The 18101-nt window shown below is 39.0% G+C and overlaps 2 protein-coding genes across 3 annotated transcripts in view; one reads left to right on the top strand and one right to left on the bottom strand.

Annotated features, from left to right (window-relative positions):
- Positions 1 to 1338: 1338 nt before the first annotated feature.
- CCNH (cyclin H) lies at positions 1339 to 17772 on the top strand. 2 transcript variants are annotated; one of them, XR_658000.2, is made up of 8 exons: positions 1339 to 1407; positions 1674 to 1884; positions 2190 to 2353; positions 4887 to 4957; positions 7188 to 7299; positions 7893 to 7953; positions 11108 to 11241; positions 17520 to 17772. XR_658000.2 is itself a non-coding variant. In XM_009288260.1 (7 exons), the coding sequence occupies exons 1-7, from the start codon at positions 1346 to 1348 to the stop codon at positions 11144 to 11146; spliced, it is 720 nt and encodes a 239-aa protein (XP_009286535.1). In that variant the 5' UTR covers positions 1339 to 1345; the 3' UTR covers positions 11147 to 11301. The 2 variants fall into 2 exon arrangements, 1 of the variants encoding a protein (XP_009286535.1); XM_009288260.1 differs by lacking the exon at positions 17520 to 17772 and having other exon boundaries at positions 11108 to 11301.
- The window catches only part of RASA1 (RAS p21 protein activator 1), a 53245-nt gene continuing 48101 nt past the window's right edge, over positions 12958 to 18101 (bottom strand). Inside the window, exons 23-25 of the mRNA XM_009288284.2 lie at positions 16138 to 16215; positions 14704 to 14838; positions 12958 to 13983 (exon numbers count right to left, since the gene is read on the bottom strand). Coding sequence (XP_009286559.1) covers positions 13900 to 13983; positions 14704 to 14838; positions 16138 to 16215 — 297 coding nt within the window. The 3' untranslated portion in view covers positions 12958 to 13899. The remainder of the gene's footprint in view (positions 13984 to 14703; positions 14839 to 16137; positions 16216 to 18101) is intronic.

The following is an 18101-nucleotide window of genomic DNA, read 5'->3' as shown; positions in this document are numbered from 1 at the left end:
GCTCGGTGTGACTCCGATCCGCTTGCGGTCTGATGACTAGCGGAGCTGCGGGCTTTGCCCCCCTCCATGTCTCTTGTTCCTTCGCTTGCTTGTCTTATTCTTGAGAGCACGGCTATCTTTTAAGTTTTTTGTCTTCCAGTGCTGCAGTCCGTGTTTCAGACTGCTTTTTAGCTCTTTCTGTTTTCTGGGCAGTGCAGCCGTTTCAAAAACAGAGAGTTATTCCTCAACTTCATTGGTTTCTTGCGGCTGTTACACTTGCGTGGATGCCTTTTAACTATTTTCTTTCCCCTCCCTTAAGCAAAGAGTAGAAACAAACCTAACAATACATGGATTGGTGATACAATAAAATGATCTCACTGTAGCTAAAGGAGGCAGCCCCGAAGTTGGGCTCTCTGGTCCAGTTGTTTCTCAAGCATTGGTGCTTGTCTGGCCACAAAGCGAGCTGGTTCAAGCACCTGTACTGGCAGTAAACTAACCTACAAAGGGAAAAAAAAAATAAATCTTTGAACTGACTTATCTTGAACGCAGAAGAGTGCGTTTCAGAAGAGAGTGGGGACTTACAGCTGAAGCAGGGGATGAAATTGTCCTTTTGTCACCTAGCCGTTAAGATGTATAACCTGTATTGTTCCCTGTCAGTTCTCCTTCTTTCTGGTATATGTGGTGAATAACAAAGATGAAGAGTGTCTTGTCTGAAGATGCATTTGAAACATAGCAGTAGGCTCCTGTTACGTGCTCTGTGGAGCCAGGCCTTATATTTCAGCAGTGGCCCCTGCAGAGTGTGTGTGCTGCATCAGACTCCCCAAGAAGTGGTTTTGGAAAACACCTGTTTTCATGCCGATAGCGTTCAGATCAGCTTGGAAATTTGGCATTGACAGACTGAAGTATTTCTAGACACACAGAGAAGCATAAATGTTAAACATGTTGGGAAATTTACTGATCTAAAAACTCGGATGCCTTGGCTGGGATTACTCACAATGTTCAGGATATATTTTCAGTCTTTTGTTTTTAAATTTCATTTAAATAGCAGATTTTTCTCATGAAGATATTGTAGGCTTTTTGAGCATTGTTTTCCTAAATATGTCTAAAAATGGAGGAAAAGATAACCAAGTTGCCATTTTGTAAGGCTCTTGCAGGCATAAATGTATTAGACTTTGAAATACTTAATGACATGTCATTGTGTGCATCTTAGTGCCTTAGTGTATCCTGTATGTCTATAGTATATATTCAAACTTGCCTGTTCTGTTTTGTGATTTTATTTTTTTTATTAATTTTTCTTTTTTCTTAATCCATTTTTGCTTCTATACTTACTTTTCCCTCCCTTTTTTTGATTTAGGGAACAGCTTGCATGTATTTCAAACGCTTTTACCTCAATAACTCGGTGATGGAGTATCATCCTCGGATAATAATGTGAGTTATCAATGCATCTTGAGTTATTCTATTGAGCAGAACATTGGAGATATAATCTTTGTATCTGTAAAGACCTGAAAAAATGAGAAGAAAATTTGAGAGCTTGAATATGAGTAAAGACAAAGTATGGTCGCTTTCAGTTTCCATTTAGAAAAGTTTGCGTTCAGAACATGGTGTTTTGAAGAGATAAACTTTCTGAACAGAACTCTTGGTAAAAAGATGGATGCTGCATATGTCAATTGTTTGCTTTTTTTCCCTTCCTCAAGGCTCACGTGTGCATTTTTGGCCTGTAAAGTAGATGAATTTAATGTGTCCAGTGCACAGTTTGTTGGTAACCTTCGAGAAAGCCCTCTTGGACAGGAGAAAGCTCTTGAACAAATACTGGAATATGAACTACTGCTTATTCAGCAACTGAACTTCCATCTCATCGTCCACAATCCATACAGGCCATTTGAGGGATTTCTAATTGATTTGAAGGTAGTGTTGTTTTGTATGCTACATACTCTGTATACTAATGTGATATGAATCTGTAGTGGGTTGTTACAAAACTTTATTTCCTTTTGTGCCTGTGATCTTAAAAGACCTAGTTTCTAAAGTGATAGGCAAGTATCTGCAAGGAAGTCGGTTTAGTTGTGGTCTTTAAGCACTTTAGATTATTTTTGGAATAAGAAGATGGCCTGCTACTTTTTCGCTTTAGAGAATATTGTTGAATTGTGTGTTCTGAGCTCACAATCCAGAAGACAAGGAACAGCTACTTACTTTCCTAAATACTTACTTTTTAGACTCGCTATCCAATGCTGGAGAATCCTGAAGTTTTGAGGAAAACAGCTGATGACTTCCTCAGTCGAGTGGCTCTGACGGATGCGTATCTGCTCTTTACTCCCTCACAGATAGCTCTCACTGCCATATTATCTAGTGGTTCAAGAGCAGGAATTAATATGGAAAGGTAGTCTTTTCTTTTTCGTTAGAGGTATGATTTAAACAGTTTACTGCTTCTTGTATAAAATTATTTTGTTCTAGACATTCTTAACAATTAGAAGTGTGTATTTACTGATTGTTAGCACTCTGGTGTGTTCTTTAAGTATGTTTCAAAGCTGAAGCGATACTGGTTTGTGTGGTTTTGGTCCCGTCCCACCCCGTCCCCCCGTCTATTTTCAAAAAGTAGGTGGTAAATGCAATTAGTTGGTTTCTGGTTTTTATATTTCTTTGGAAGCAGGGAAAAAAAAAATTCAGAGTGGTGACTTTGCCCTAATTAGAACAGCATAGGATTTTCAGACTCATCTTGAGGATTAGAGTGAAGAAAGTAGAAATACAGTAGAAACTGAGTGTATGAAACATCTAAAGAATCACTTAAAGAAGAAGAAAAAAAAACTTTTTAAGGTATCTAAGGTTACAGAGTCAAATGAAATTACACTGAGCTGGCAGCTACTAGGCATGCGGAAATTAAGTGCTGTATTTGGCTGTTACAACTGTTCAATTTCCATGGAAATGGACTAACTATAAGGTGCTGTTTTAAATCAGCCCCTTCTTTCATTTCTGTGGTTTAGCCACTAGTGTTTGCAAAGGCATTATCAAACACTTTGATATCATTGCTGAAATGCATGGTTTGTTTGGTTTGGTTCTTTTTAAGGACAAAACATATTCTTTCCTTCAGAAAAACAACTGAGGTACAGCTACTTACAGCAGCTATCTGGAGATTGCTGAAATGCATGGTTTGTTTGGTTTGGTTCTTTTTAAGGACAAAACATATTCTTTCCTTCAGAAAAACAGCTGCTGTAAGTAGCTGTACCTCAGTTATCTGGAGTGTTTTAATCACATGATGCTCTGTGTGAGCATTTTGCATCTAGAGTGTAATGCCTGCAGGCACAAGGGCTGATGCTAAATGCAAACAGTTCTTTTTAAAGGTGGTTTCCTTCCACCTGCTCTAAATGAATCTCAAATCTCTCTTGCTCTAGAAGAACGAGACAGTGTGGGAGTATCCTCTACAGGGTTTACTGTCCTCTCAGAAAAGTGTAAAAACATTCAGGTGCTTACTATAACTTGAAACTTGTTGATCTCATTCCTGAATTTATATTTTGTACTCTTTGTGCAAAATTCAGAAAAGCATGCTTACAAAAAGAACTAGAATAATTTGTAGATAGAGTGTGAATCAAGGTATCTGAACTTTATCTTTGCGTATTCATGAAGAACTCAAGTCTTTGTCACTTGTCTGTGCCATACAGTTGCTGTAACCTTGTCATTTATTGTTTTACGTGAGTTTTATCTGCTGGACATGAGAGGAGCTAATGCTGCAGCTGGGGTCTTGTGGACCTGTGAGTAGGTGCGTCTGCAGAGGTGGGATGGAACATGGAAGGTTTGAAGACCTGTCGATCCCACGATGTCAGTGTATAGGTCAGTCTTGAAAAAGAGCTTCAGGAAAAAACAGGTGCCACTGTGCTCTGGCTAATAGGTGGCTCCAAATTAATCTTCAGTTCTGGTATCAGCACAAGGTTAAATACTCTTAAATTTGAGCTCTACAAGAGCAGTGATGCTAACAGAGCAGCTATCAGCTTATAGCAATCACCATCTTCATGGTGGTTGGTGCCTCAGTCTGGGAGCTGCAACTGATAAAGCTGTGTGTGCCTATGAAGTAAGTTGGAAGTTAACACAGACTGAACAGATTGATATACTTTGGAGTCTTTGGATTTTTGTAGTTTATCTGTAAGTGCGCTTCCCGGGAAGGGATAAAACTACTTGGTTGTTGTGGATCTTGGTGAGGATTGTTGCTCATGTGTGTTGGGGTTTTACCCAGGTGGTGTGTGTATGTATTAATGTTCTTACTAAAAGGAAGTTTGAATCTCTGAGGGAAGAGGAAAGGACCCACAGACTCTTAGAAGACAGCATTTAGGATTTGCTTTCGGCTGCCAAAAGAAGCAGTCCCATCTTGCAAGCTTTGCTGTCTGTTGGTCTGTCTGAAGGCTACTCTTCTGTAGTATTTGCTTTTCCAGCAGCCATACTGTGCAATAGCGTGATGTTAGTATGACATTTCATAGAATCTTAGGCATAAGTTGACTTAACTCAGTGAGGCTTACTTACAAATGTGTAATTCTGCAGTGTTGGAATTTTGGTTCTTTTCATGGCTGGGGAATACTTTTGTCACATTCTTACAGAAGAAGAATGTTACAAGTGACAGATTTGCTTTTTTATGACTTTATAGCACTTAAGTAACCCAAGTGCTCTTACTAAGTCTAATCATAAAGCTCTAGCAGATGTAAATAATAAATAATACACATTTTATTAACCAATGGTAGCTGCCACACAGATTTGCTTTTTTATGACTTTACAGCACTTAAGTAACTGAAGTGCTCTTACTAAGTCTAATCATAAAGCTCTAGCAGATGTAAATAATAAATAATACACATTTTATTAACCAATGGTAGCTGCCACAAATAATTATGACACTTTATTTTAAGAACTTACTCTTCCATGTCTTTTTGCAGTTATTTATCAGAAAGTCTTATGCTGAAAGAAGACAGAACATCCTTAGCCAAGCTACTGGATGGCATGAAATGTAAGTAAACATTGGAAAAATATGATAAACAGTATCTCTAAAGGAAGAAAAACAGCTTTTCCCAAACAATAAAAGCTTTAAGCAGAAAGGTGTGCTTTAAGTGGTTTTCTTTACCTCAGGGCATTCTTAAGGTAAGTAAAACACGGGCAGTAGAATGAACTACCTAGCATGTGGATGCACGGGGGAGAAAACACTGAGACTTCCCTATGATATGAACAAACAAAATTAAAATGCAAAGGGCCTGATGCTTCTCAGAACGTAAGTGCTATAGTCAATTAAGTGCTAGCAACTGACTCAAAAGTGAGAAATCTGTTTTGGGAACTAGATAATGGGTTTGTGAGTCAGGATGAAATGAGTCTTTTCAGTCACGGTGTCTTAAAAATTACAGCTTCAGGCAAAAGCCTGCACATAACTACTTCTACCACCAGAGGGTACCTTTTCTAAGCTAAATGATTAATGTTAAGTGATATGCCAGGATTTATACTTTGCTTCTGTTTTGCAGCCATAAAGATGTTTCAAAAGATAATTACGTTTGCTAGTGTGAGAAATACATATATATCTCTCTCTATATATATAAAAATATCCAGAATGCTAGCAGGGTTTAGCTAAGATAATAGGGAATGTAGTACATTGATTATTACCTTTTTTTAATTAAAGGAAAAGGCCGGGATATGACATTTTCAGTAGGCAGTTATTTAATGCTTAAGCTCATGCATACATTTAAAATGGGAAAGTGGTAGCATTAAAAATGCAGTCCTTTGACTAAGCTGATTTAGTAGTGGAATGCACCGTACAAGTCACCAGGGTCTACAAATTCAATTTAAATTCAGTTTATAAAACTTCCCTTTCTCTTCCTGCTAACAAATCCAGTTTTCAGGTTTCCATTGCTGAGATGCAAAGGGAACTTTTGCTAGTGTGAGAAATACATATATATCTCTCTCTATATATATAAAAATATCCAGAATGCTAGCAGGGTTTAGCTAAGATAATAGGGAATGTAGTACATTGATTATTACCTTTTTTTAATTAAAGGAAAAGGCCGGGATATGACATTTTCAGTAGGCAGTTATTTAATGCTTAAGCTCATGCATACATTTAAAATGGGAAAGTGGTAGCATTAAAAATGCAGTCCTTTGACTAAGCTGACTTTAGTAGTGAATGCACCGTACAAGTCACCAGGGTCTACAAATTCAATTTAAATTCATTTCATAAAACTTCCCTTTCTCTTCCTGCTAACAAATCCAGTTTTCAGGTTTCCATTGCTGAGATGCAAAGGGAACACTGGGATCATTTACTGTTTGCTTGCATTATTCTGGAAGGTAGCTTTAGCCCAAAGGCAGCTCTTCCGTAAACATACAATGGCTGAAGGAAATTTTGAAGCATCTGTAAATGTCTAGTTTTACAGAGAACTGATGGTAGAGGAAAAAATCTTGTTTCTTGCAGGGAAACTGTAAACTTAATTTGCATTCTTAACAAGACTGAAACCAATGTTTTTTTTAAGACTGAGGTATGATGCTGAATGCAAAAAATACCTGTGTATTTTGAAGCTTGTTAGCAGAGTAACGTGAACTCTACATCATTATAATTTACCTTGAGGAAATCCAGAATCAGCGATGCTGATGACTTCTTCCAGTGTAGTTCTTTGTGCTCAGCTTCTGCTGTACCTTGATGTTATTTAGAATTAAACCTCGGATGTAAGATGGTAGTTAAGTCTTACATATGTAATCTTCAGTGCTCTGAAGTTTGAGTGCTATGTGGGAAGGGAAGTTTTGTAAGCAAGCAGCTTGGGAGGAATTAATACTTTGAATGTCTAATGCTTGCTTTGACAAATACATGGACTTTACTTGGTAAGCTTTCTGTCTCAACTGTTTGCAATATGTTGCATGTTGCCTTGTAGTGTCTTTTGAGTCTGTTTAAGAACTAGATATGATGCTTTCAAAACCTTACAGAGGTGTGGATTTCAAAACTTCTTAGATTCTGTTTTTTCTTTGTGTAGCATTCTGATTTTTTTGGTGTACTTTCCCCCCCGCCCCCCCCCCCAGCAAAACCTGCTTGAAAATGTATACTGTGCTCCTGTTATGAGGGAAGGGAGGGTAAACTGTTGGCTCAAGCTTAAGTATGAGGGATGAGCGATAACATTAGCCATACTACTGATTGGTAAGCTTGTGTAATTCACAAGGTGGAGCAGAAGTTATTTCATTTGCTTAGAGCTGTGTTGTTGCCACTGTAGGCATGAAAAATCTCATAAAGAAATACGAACTGCCAAGGCCTGAAGAGGTTGCTGCTCTAAAACAGAAATTAGAGAAGTGTCACAGCTCGGAGCTTTCACTTAATACAAACCCGTAAGTAGATACTTACTCTTTGATGTGTTAAATTTCTGCCTTTTTTATTGCTATAGAAACATTAACTTTCTCTGATCTGTGTGAGTGACTGAAAATGTAAACATCTAAAGGGACACACAAGGATGTCTGTTCACATGCTTACTATGTGAGTGTCTACTGGAAGCTGAGAACCAAGACTCCAAGTAGTGCTTTCAGTAATACGTAAATACGTTCTTCTGCGCTGATTTGCACTGCAGGCTGTAATACTGATTGTTTTGTAACACAGAACTGGAATCCCAGGTGGCTTCTAAGGTCTGGCCACTTGATGTCATTTGTAATGAGAATCAAGGGCTTTAAAATCACGTGATTAAAACAAGAATTGTGCAAAGTGTTAATGTTTTCTTAAGACTTATGTGGATGGCAAAGGACTTCCTGATTTTTATTTTCTGCCCTTTTCACTTTAGTACCCAGTGTGAACTTCCAGCAAGCTGTTAGTTGAGACTTCGGTAGTTTTTTATGTCACAAATACGTCCATAATCTAATCTTGTGGTCAAAGAAGGAAACTCTTATAAAAATACCTAAACATTTCACTTTTTTTTCTGGATGGGGGTTAGGAAGAAGAGGAAAGGTTATGAAGATGATGACTATGTCGCAAAGAAATCTAAAATGGATGAGGTCAGTAAACCTATTGTACAAGTACTTGTTTTTCCACTTGTAACTGCCAAGACAAAAGTGACACAGCTACCGAGACAAACTTCTGCATCTGTTAGTATTCTTTTATGTGTTGCTTAGACAGAACCTTTTTCAACTTTGTTTTTAAAAATGAGCCAGTCTGTACTAGTCTGTGTTTAGGAGTGTTCTTAAATACCCCCATCTTTTGTGGGGAGGGGGAAGAACACGCAGGCCATCCTTCCTGCTGTTTCCTGTGCTTTGAAAGTCTTTTGACAAACTGTGGAACAACCACAGAACAATGTAAAGCTTAGTACTTATAATTCCAGCATGTGAAACTCCATGATGACAGTGAGGGGAAATAGCTGTGAAACTGAGATTTGAAGTATCGTGATGAAAGGACGTTTTGGAAGGCCAGGAACTGAACACTTGAGGAGAAATCCTAGCTCTACAGGTGGAAACTCAGTCCTCAGAATGTGGATGAAATAAATGAGTATATGCTGAAATACGTTCAAGCAGGCTTTTTTCACGGAAGTTTTATGTGGTGGTTTTTGTGCTGGCCAGCATTTTCATTTACTTTATTTGGCTTCTTGCACAAAGCAGAAGTCAGCTGCTGGACTAAATTTCTACGTCAGCCAATTTGCTAGCAAAGCTTGCATAAATTACAGATGGGTAGCTAGTACCTCAGGTTATAAGACCAAGTATAAATAAGGTGGAGGTAGACTGAGGAGGGTGACTTAACAAATGAAAACAGAATTAAGGTAATCTTTCAGATCTAATCTGAACACCTTTCAGAGCTTTCACTCGTAACATTGACTGGAAGTTGTAGAGAATACATTCTGGTGGAGGAATAGCTGTGTGAAGAACCCTTTTTAACTGGACTTCTCTTGATACTGAAGACGTTGCACATCCTGATAGTCCAGGACACCTTAAGTGTGGCATTTAGAAAAACTTGCTAACAGCTGAAGAGGGTCATCTGTCAAAATCTAACATAAAACGCAGGATGTGTGGGTTTTTATAATTCAAGGAGTCTTGCTATTATAAATTATCATAGTGGGTTGATGCTATAATGTCAAACTAGAATCTAAAAAATTATTTGAACAAGATTATGTAAAATCAGCATTGAAAGTATGTTCTAATAAAATGTGGAACCTCAAGCATATTTCATGATAACTATTTAATGCTGTAAAAACTTTGACTAGTGTTTACTCCAAATGCCAGTCTTAAAAAGCATATCGAAACTGGCAACTCCGTAAAACTAGCACTTTCTTAACTTTTCACTTTCTCACAAAATGACTTAGAGAACAGCTCCACCTAACCTCTGGAGACTCACTTCTTCCTCCCTGCCCAGTTTAATTTGAAGGGGGTCTTATTTTAGTTATGCTACTATGGTCTGAGGCAGTTTTGATTTTGAGGTTTCTCATTAATTTATATTCACCATTCTTTTTCCAAAGGAATAAACTAATTGCATAAATTCACATACTGTACAGCATTTCACAATAAGCTCTTGCACAGTTCTAACTGCTCTTGAAACTTAGGCTTTTTAAATACTGATGTATATGAACTGCCAAGGGTTTGTACTTGCATAGTCTCATTTCTGAGTAATTATCACATGCAAGAGCAGACCTGAGCTGGCCAGGACATAAAGGAAAAAGTGTGCTTCGTTTTTGGAAAGCTTGTAGTATGTGCATACTGCTCAAACCTTGAGACCTCACTAATCCTACAGCTAGCTGATATTAACAATATTTATAGCTGTAAGTAATTAGGCTGTAATATAGAAGTGCACAATCTGTTCTAATCTACTTGTAAGATTTTGTTTCTTGATTTCATAGCTGATGTTAATACCCACAGCAAGGCCAGAACTGGTATGGAGAGCTCATCAATTTGAAACGATAGAAGAAACACACAGGGTACTGGTTGAGCACAGATGACTCAGCTGCCAAAGTAATGAACCCATAAAAAGCACAAGGTATTAGTAAAAGGCTGCAATGTGAGCTCTTGTGGAAATCTCTACATAGCTGTCCATAATGAAGAAGCATGAGCTAAACCTCAAACAGCTGCTGAAAAGGGGCTGCTAAAATGACTGGACCTCCATGACTTTAAGACTAGGCATGGATAACTAGCTTTAAGGTTAAAGGGCTTAGTCACCACTATTTAAAGTATTTTTTAGCCTTCTGTTCATGGAATTCTTCTGTTAGGTACTAAATCCTGGTCATAAAAAGCATAGCGGTTTTTTTGGTGTGGGTTTTGTGTACGTATGTGGGGGTTTTTTGATGTTCTTGATGAGCATTATAGCATACTTGCAGAAGTGAGAAGTAGGGCTTAGTCCCAGGAGGCTTTCAATCCCATGTTCTGGGATTAGCTGCTGTTAGCTGAAAAGAAAATCTTCCCTGTGAGGTATTTACTTGATTATTTCCATTTTCTTCCCTGCACGAGACAATGGGGCACACTGGGTAATATTGCTTGGGCGCAGGGCAGGCAAGAAACATTTTAAATGAACCCAGGAATCAAAACTTAATTGAGTCTCACAACAGACTAGGGCACGCTTAAAGAAACTCCTTTAACTGTGCTCATGTTTAGCAACGGGAGCAAGTTTGAGCAGAAATCCAGATCGGGGGAACCTAAGGAAGGGAAATACCCTTTCATGTTGTTCAGCAGTTGTTGGCCATGAGCTTAGATTAGGCACGTCATGAGAATCTGAAAGGGAACTTAACAAACGTGCATTTCATCAAGTTAACTTCTGTGTAGGCTCTGCATGAATTCTTATTTCCAGTTTGAGCTAGCCTTCTAAGTTAACCAGGACTGAAAATTGCTACCTGGTTGTCAGAAGTAGAATGGAGTGTGCAAGATAAGCATGGTCAAGTGTCCCGGCAGAAATGTGTATCTGTCAAGTAACGTGGACATGACAAACTGCTAAAGCACTACATTTAACATCAGTTTAAACTTGCTATTTAAGTCTATTACTGATAGCAGACACAGTTCAGAGATGTGAAAAGTTAGATCTGTGTTAATTCTCTTTCGCTGGCCTATGTAGTAGAAGTTTCTGTGACAGCCTGTGCAGTAGTACCATGTACCTACCACCTGTTGCCTGGCCCACCTTACTATAAAACCCACCAAATTCACACATGGCTCAAGGCATTGCTTTTCTCCCTTCCATTAGGAAGAGTGGACTGATGATGATCTTGTGGACTCAGTCTAACCTTGAAGGAAGATGGAATCCTGCCACTGCAGAAACTACTGTTTGGTGTCAAGTGTGAACCTGCCTGCCACAGGTTCCTTACTCTGTGTCATGAGGTATTTATTCTGTCAGTTTTTAGTATCTTTGCAATAAAGCATTTGACTTTGCTAAAATAATTAGTTGTAGTTCCATTAAACCTTCATCCATTCAAGGTCAAGCATGAGTAAGAAGTGTGTGCTTTAAGGAATTTGTCACTCAGGGAAGAGTTTTGGTTCAGGAACAGTTTGAGATGTGACTTTAGCTACTGCCATGCTGTCATCCTACACTCGGGTCAAACTGGGCATTTAGTGAACTGGATAAATGCAAGCAGGAGACAGATCTGGTAACAGACCCGTATGTGCTTTAGAGCAGAATGTCCTCCCCCTCTTTCCAAGCTTGTCATTGAAGCAGCTAAAAGAGTACAACCGTGCCCATGACACTTAGTACATTTGAGAAGAGCTTCCCAAATGTACCAAGAGGCTGCACAACATATTTTACAATATGTAGAGTAATAACAACACTTTTTGTGACTTACCCTGCAGCTGTCATCTCAGATTAGGTTGCTGTGACTAACTTACCTGGGGACAACTGAGAAGAATATTTAAAAATCTTACTAAGTAGTTAGAGATCTTCCAAATCTAGGCCAAAGTCTACTTCCTTTTCCTTTTCATATACTGTTTTAGAATATAAGCAGTTCTAAATGCAACTTTGGGAGTTTCCTAGTTTCATCACTGCATTTTACCAGTGATGCTGCCTATACCCAGCCAGCTAAATCTACAAGGTAATCCACTTTATGCACTCTTGTGTTTGACAAATTCTTCTACACCAGGGTCATTGGCTGACTAGTCAGGGAAGAAAAGCAGCTATTGCAATTTCACTTCCGAAAGCCTGACACCATTTACACAAGACCTTCGTGATCAAGTGAAAGAAGCAGGACTTGACTTAACCCTGTTCCAGTTAAGTTATTTACTTAGGTTCTGAACTGGTTGGAAGCTGTAAGCAGAGCATTCAGCAGTAGTTCATCACACAAAAAAAATGTTACAAACTGGAACTGTGACTTATGTGATGTAACGGTATACAGAGAGAGGGCTTAAGTAGGGCACAAAAAAGGATTAATTACCTTTTCCTCTGAGATGCAGTTTAATACAAGCTTGGCAGCAATAGGGCAAGGAGTGGTTTTATGGGACGATGTAAAAAAACCTCCACAGTACCAAGGTCTTGCAAACAGGTGTGTCTTTACTAGGCTGTATCAAGAGCATCACCTCTGTCTACTAAGCGTAGTACTCGTGATGCCTGGGAGCTCTCAGCTGCAGCACCGGGCACCCACCTTCAAGGAAGTTGCCCCAACTGGAGGGGCCAGGGCAGCACAGCATGAGCCAACTGCAAACCTAGAAGACGTGCACTAATACAACAGCAAAGACCCCAAAGATAAAGTCTGCACAATTTAGTGTGACAGTGGATGGAAAAAGCAGTTCTAATAGACAGGAGATACTGTGCAGTTGTTCTAATGGTGTAACAACCCTGTTCATATCACACAATTATTTATGTGGTTGTCTCATTAGTCTTGTCAGTCAATCTCAGCATCCTTTTATTCCTTATTAGATCACTGCCTAGAAAAGCTACAAACAGTGATGCTGAAATACCCCTGAATCAACTGCATATTTTACTTTCAGGTTTTTTTAACAGTTTTAACATCTACTTTCTCACCCCGTGAGAGATACGTACAAAATTAAGGCATATGGAGGATTCATGCTAAAAAAGTGACACTACACAAATGTTTCGAAGTATATCATGTATGCAGACACTGTAAAAAATTTCCACAGCAGCCAAAGTTAGGCAGTTTCCATAAAGAGTTATCTGCAGCTTGATTTATTTTAAAAACTTAATTTTCACTTATAAAAATAATATTTATGGTAGGCTTACAGTACACAAAAGACCAACCAATACATATTTTATAAAATGGTTTAATGAATGCATGCATGTCTGATACAATGATCAATAAATTTACTGAATTCAAATTATTTACTGTTGTAAACATTTTACAAAAGCATTGTGATTTATCTGGATATACAGTTCTTGATGGAAGAACTATTCAGACTGAATCAGCGGCACATCAAAAAATAAAGCTGACAAGACCCATTCTGCATATTCTCTTTCAACATGATTCCAGCAAGAGAAACAGCATGGTATAAAAAGTGTACAGTAAGGATTGTTCCTACCATAACATCAAATTCTGGAAACTGTAAATACAAGTTAGAGTGGTTGAAACAGTCAAAAGTCGTAATTATTGTAACCAGTCAGAAATTACAGTAAGAAATGTTATCCAGTTTGTATGTAGCTGTCAAAACAACACATTTCTTTTCGTGTCAGTTGATAATTCTTTTCCAACGAGACAGCAAAACTTTGGCAATCAGAGGTGCTGAAAATAATTTTCAAAAGTTCAAGACACAGTCACAGCATTTTCTTTGCGGAAGGTGAACTGTACACCAAGGCTCAGAGGTTGTGAAAACTGTTTCCAAGTGGAAAAAGGTGCAAACGTCCTGCACAGATAGCTTAAAAAGCTGCTGGTACAATCATTCACCAACAGAATCTTTGTTTTTCTTTTTGCATAGTTCACACATCACTGGGAATGTGACAGGGTGTGCTATTTTTGGCAAGAGCAAGAAGAAAGTGATACTGGTGTGAGTTGCCATGTTGGGCATGCTGGATCCATGCAGAATTCAGGTAGAGGGCTGCTACCTGATGTTATTAGACACTGAATACTGATTTTGTTTTTGTTGAAGCAGTTCAGTAATAGCCAAAAGCTTCTTAAGAACATGCTGTAGAAAGAGTCAGTAAAACCATACATTAGCAACTGGAAACAGAACAGTCTTCTTGCTTGAGAAGCATTTTCAGCATTAGCCTGTCAGACCTGCTACGAGGTAGTTTAAAATGTATTAAAACAAAAAAAAGGAAAGGAAACAGCCGATTCTGTAGTCAATAAGACTTCCCTTTACTTCAAAAGGGAAGTCTAAAACAGCATTATGAACTTTGCCTCTCTTTGCCATGGATCTTGTTGCTGCTTTGTGGTTTAACAGGGAGGCTAAGAAAGTGTACTGCTGACACACTGTTGAGGATTGCTAGAAGAGTTTGCCATGTTTGTTTACAAATGCACTGGCAAATTAGGAAGCAGAAATGAGGTATCAATAGAAAGCTAATGAAAGTAAATTTAGTTCTCAACTTAAAAAAACCAAGATCCTAAAACTAACGACCTGGAGAACCTGTCAGGAGGCAGTAATTTTGCGGGTTTAGGCTTCCTCTAGAAACTAAAACTTCCTCTGGAAACTTTGAAAAAAACCTCTTTGGTTTTGTTGCATGGAGAAACAAAACTACGGACTAAGTATTTGCCTTTAGAGCTAACAACCTCCTGGCGAAATGCACGTATTTTAAAATCAGTCATACTGCTAGCCAGAAATACTCCAAACGCATCCTGATATTAAGGAGTAACTGAAGGCATACTATCTCTACCTGTGATTTGTCTGTTAACCTTTGTCGCTCACCTGCATTACACCTCGCTCATTACTGAGCGTCCGGAGTTCATCTGAGTGTGCCACACATATCTCATGCAAGGCCGCCAGATCACGAGAGAGGTCAGTTCTAGAGTGCTCTGTAGTGTCCGGAAGCTCAGGAACGTTCTTCAACAAAAAAGATGAGAGCGGATTTAGGGTGCCGAGTACCCAGGCGCACAGGAAGATAAGTGACAGCTCTGCAGCTCTGCCAACACAACTCCTCTATACTGCAAGCAAGTCCTGCGATGTTAGTCTTCCCAGCTAAGCCTCCAGTCCATCCTCCTATCACGAATTACGTATTTCCTCCTCTCCGCAAGCATGCGTTTTATGAGTATACTGCAACTTCTACTCCTGCTAGAAAGGGTTCTTACTACAAGATCTGGCATTGCTACGCTACCATTGAGCTGACCAGAAAGCTACTGCATATAGAGACTCATCTTACAACCTTCCCCTAAATGAGGGGGAATCCGTCCATCGGGTGCTTTTTTCCCATCTAAATGAGAGAGCAGCAGCAGCAACAAAAATTCAGCAAAATCTGTAACTATCAAGTAACGCATTAACACTGGTCATAAAACAATAACGTTGTAATTAAAACAGTAGATTGATCCAACAGTTATTTTCAAAACAAGTTTTCAGAGACCTCATGCAAAATCTGTCATGTAAAGAAAACTGGCGTATCATAATATGCAGAAGTTGCAATTTAACCAGAAAAATGTGACATACGGCAACCTACCCGAACGCCACGCTCATTTTTATATCTTATCAAAATATTCTGAGATGTCTTCTAGGTCACTTTTAAGGGATCAATTCAGGAAGCTTGGCACATTTTTTTCATCTTGTTTTTTAAAATGAATTCTTCATTTAAAAATACACATCTGTAACATGAGGTCCTAACTCCTGTTACAGCTAACATACACAAAACAGTAACCGTTTAAAAGAATACAGTAACTGCAGCTCACTTTCAAACTACAATACCTAGAATGCACGCAGTGACACAGGTGGAAATGCATAACTGAAATTCAACCTAATATTTTTTAAAGTGAAAAATAATTTCAATCTCTGGTCAAAACCATATGACAAATTATATATAAGAATTTCTGTTTTAAAAAGTATTTTTAAAGATTTGTATTTTTGGCCAAAATTTCTAATCCTCATAGCTATAAAATCTATTTGAGCTTCTCACATCTACAGAGGCACTAAATGAATAAAGTCTAAGATGACATTTTTAATTGTCACGGTTTTAATTCCGTACAACAGGCCAGCAATCTGCAGTTTCTAAACATGCGTAAGCACAATTTATTCAGTTACAAGCATTCAACATCGTGTGGAAGCTGATGCATTTTTGAGTTAGTTAATAAGCGTAAAGAATTTTCATTTGCAATGTTGGTATATAAGTTCCAGTAAAGATTTTTTTTAACCACTTACCCCAAGTTCATCCAAGAACATGATCATGCGATGTTTGTTGCTCTTGATGAATGGATTTACCCCTTCCATATATGGCTCCTAGTAATTTTTAAAAGTATTCATTAGAACAAATCAATGCCAAGATAATTGTCATACCTGAAGTGAACACAGTGCAGTCAAGACAAATGACATCGCAAGACAAGTATGTCATCTGGAGGGATTTCATTTTTCCAAGTGAATTTCTCATGTCTGGTGTGCAGCCAGTCAAAAGACTCCAGAATTCGTTATTTTCTTACATTCAGAAGATTCAGAATCTCCGATTCAGAAGTTTTCTTATCCACGCATACTGACATGAATGTGCATTAAGACGAATGTCTCTCAATACCTAGCTGCGATGAACGAGTGCTCTACTTTCAAAGCTGTGATCAGGAATAAGCGCCCTCTTTCTTGTTCTTTCATTAACACTGACATTCCAAGTTAGGTGTGTCAGAGAAATAACTTTACAATGCCAGCCTGGACTCACTTTCATTATGCTTAAGTCAACAGATCGGTTTTTCAACCCTATTTCAGCCTGGGAGCTGAGACAGACCAGTTGTTGCTGGCATTCTCTAAGCGTTGTAATAGAAACTTTACTGAAAGCTGGGGCTTTTCAGTGCAATATTTGCACTTGATTTACAACATTAATTATGTCTAGCAATATGAAAACGAGTACAAATAGAAGGGGTGCTTTGAAGTGCTCTACCACAGAAAACACCGATTTAAGGAGTAATTAAACACAGGGTGAAAGCGGGGGAGGGGGAAGAGTCAGAGGTTGGCAGTTCTTCATTTGTTTCAGAATTGGATAATCTACACCAAGCTGGGAATTCAGGCCCGATTAGTCTCAATCTGAAAGTTAATTACTACATATGGATAGAACACGTGCGTGGAATGCATTTCAAGGCTGTGTACAGAAGCACACCAATATTACTGGAAGATGCCCCCCCTTTGACATCAAATAACCAACAGAAATGCAAAAAAAGCTCCCATCATCTATTCAGGGCAGAATATTTATCCTTCTGCTTCTTTCTCACGACAGATGTGTGCTCTAGCAATTCCCAGTTGTCTTTTTGATACGGATATTCCAAAGGAAAGTGTGCCCATTTACCATCACGGACACTTCTGTTGCGGTGGGATGGCTGCCTGCTTTTCCTCTCCCACTTCTCCCCTCTAACGCAGGAAATACTGGAGTATGACTGCTACCTTTTCTGTCGCAAATGGAAAAAAGAATGCTCCACATACTTCCACTGCTGTCTTTGGAACAGATGCCTGCCGAGTCTATCTGTGTTCTCATAGCATCAATACGTGGTTGCGTCACGCTGCGTAAACCTACTGCCTACTGGTACGGTCATTTGTTATTTTAACAGGCCATTGCTGGTGTTCCTACTGCCAGACTGAAAATCGTCACGGGATGTGCCAAGTCATCGATGTGAGTCTCTAGATCACTGCCTCTCAAATGATTATGGCTCCTCTTCCCAATTTGACCAGACTTTATGCCACTGCTCTAATCGAGATCAACACCCCATTTAGCTCTAAATGACGAGGACAGAAGAAATGGCAGCAACAAGGCCTCCTTGCTGATGAGGACAAACAGGTGATGTATCAGGCTTTGCACAAGAAAACGGCAACAGATTTTTGCATGTATTAAACAGTGTCCTGGTTTCGGCAGGGATAGAGTTAATTTCCTTCCTAGGAGCTGGTACAGTGCTGTGTTTTGGGTTTAGGATGAGAACAAAGTTGATAACACACCGATGTTTTAGTTGTTGCTGAGCAGTGCTTACACTAGCCAAGGACTTTTCAGCTTCCCATGCTCTACCGACTGAGAAGGCTGGAGGTGCACAAGAAGCTGGGAGGGGGCACAGCCAGGACAGCTGACCCAAACTGGCCAAAGGGATATTCCACACCATGTGACATCATGCTCAGTATATAAACTGGGGGGAGTTGGCCAG

This window comes from Aptenodytes forsteri, unplaced genomic scaffold (assembly GCF_000699145.1).
Source record: "Aptenodytes forsteri isolate BGI_AS27 unplaced genomic scaffold, ASM69914v1 Scaffold41, whole genome shotgun sequence".
Classification (NCBI taxonomy): Eukaryota; Metazoa; Chordata; class Aves; order Sphenisciformes; family Spheniscidae; genus Aptenodytes; species Aptenodytes forsteri.
The sequence above is the reverse complement of the archived record's forward strand: the minus strand, read 5'-3'. Positions and strand labels throughout refer to the sequence as shown.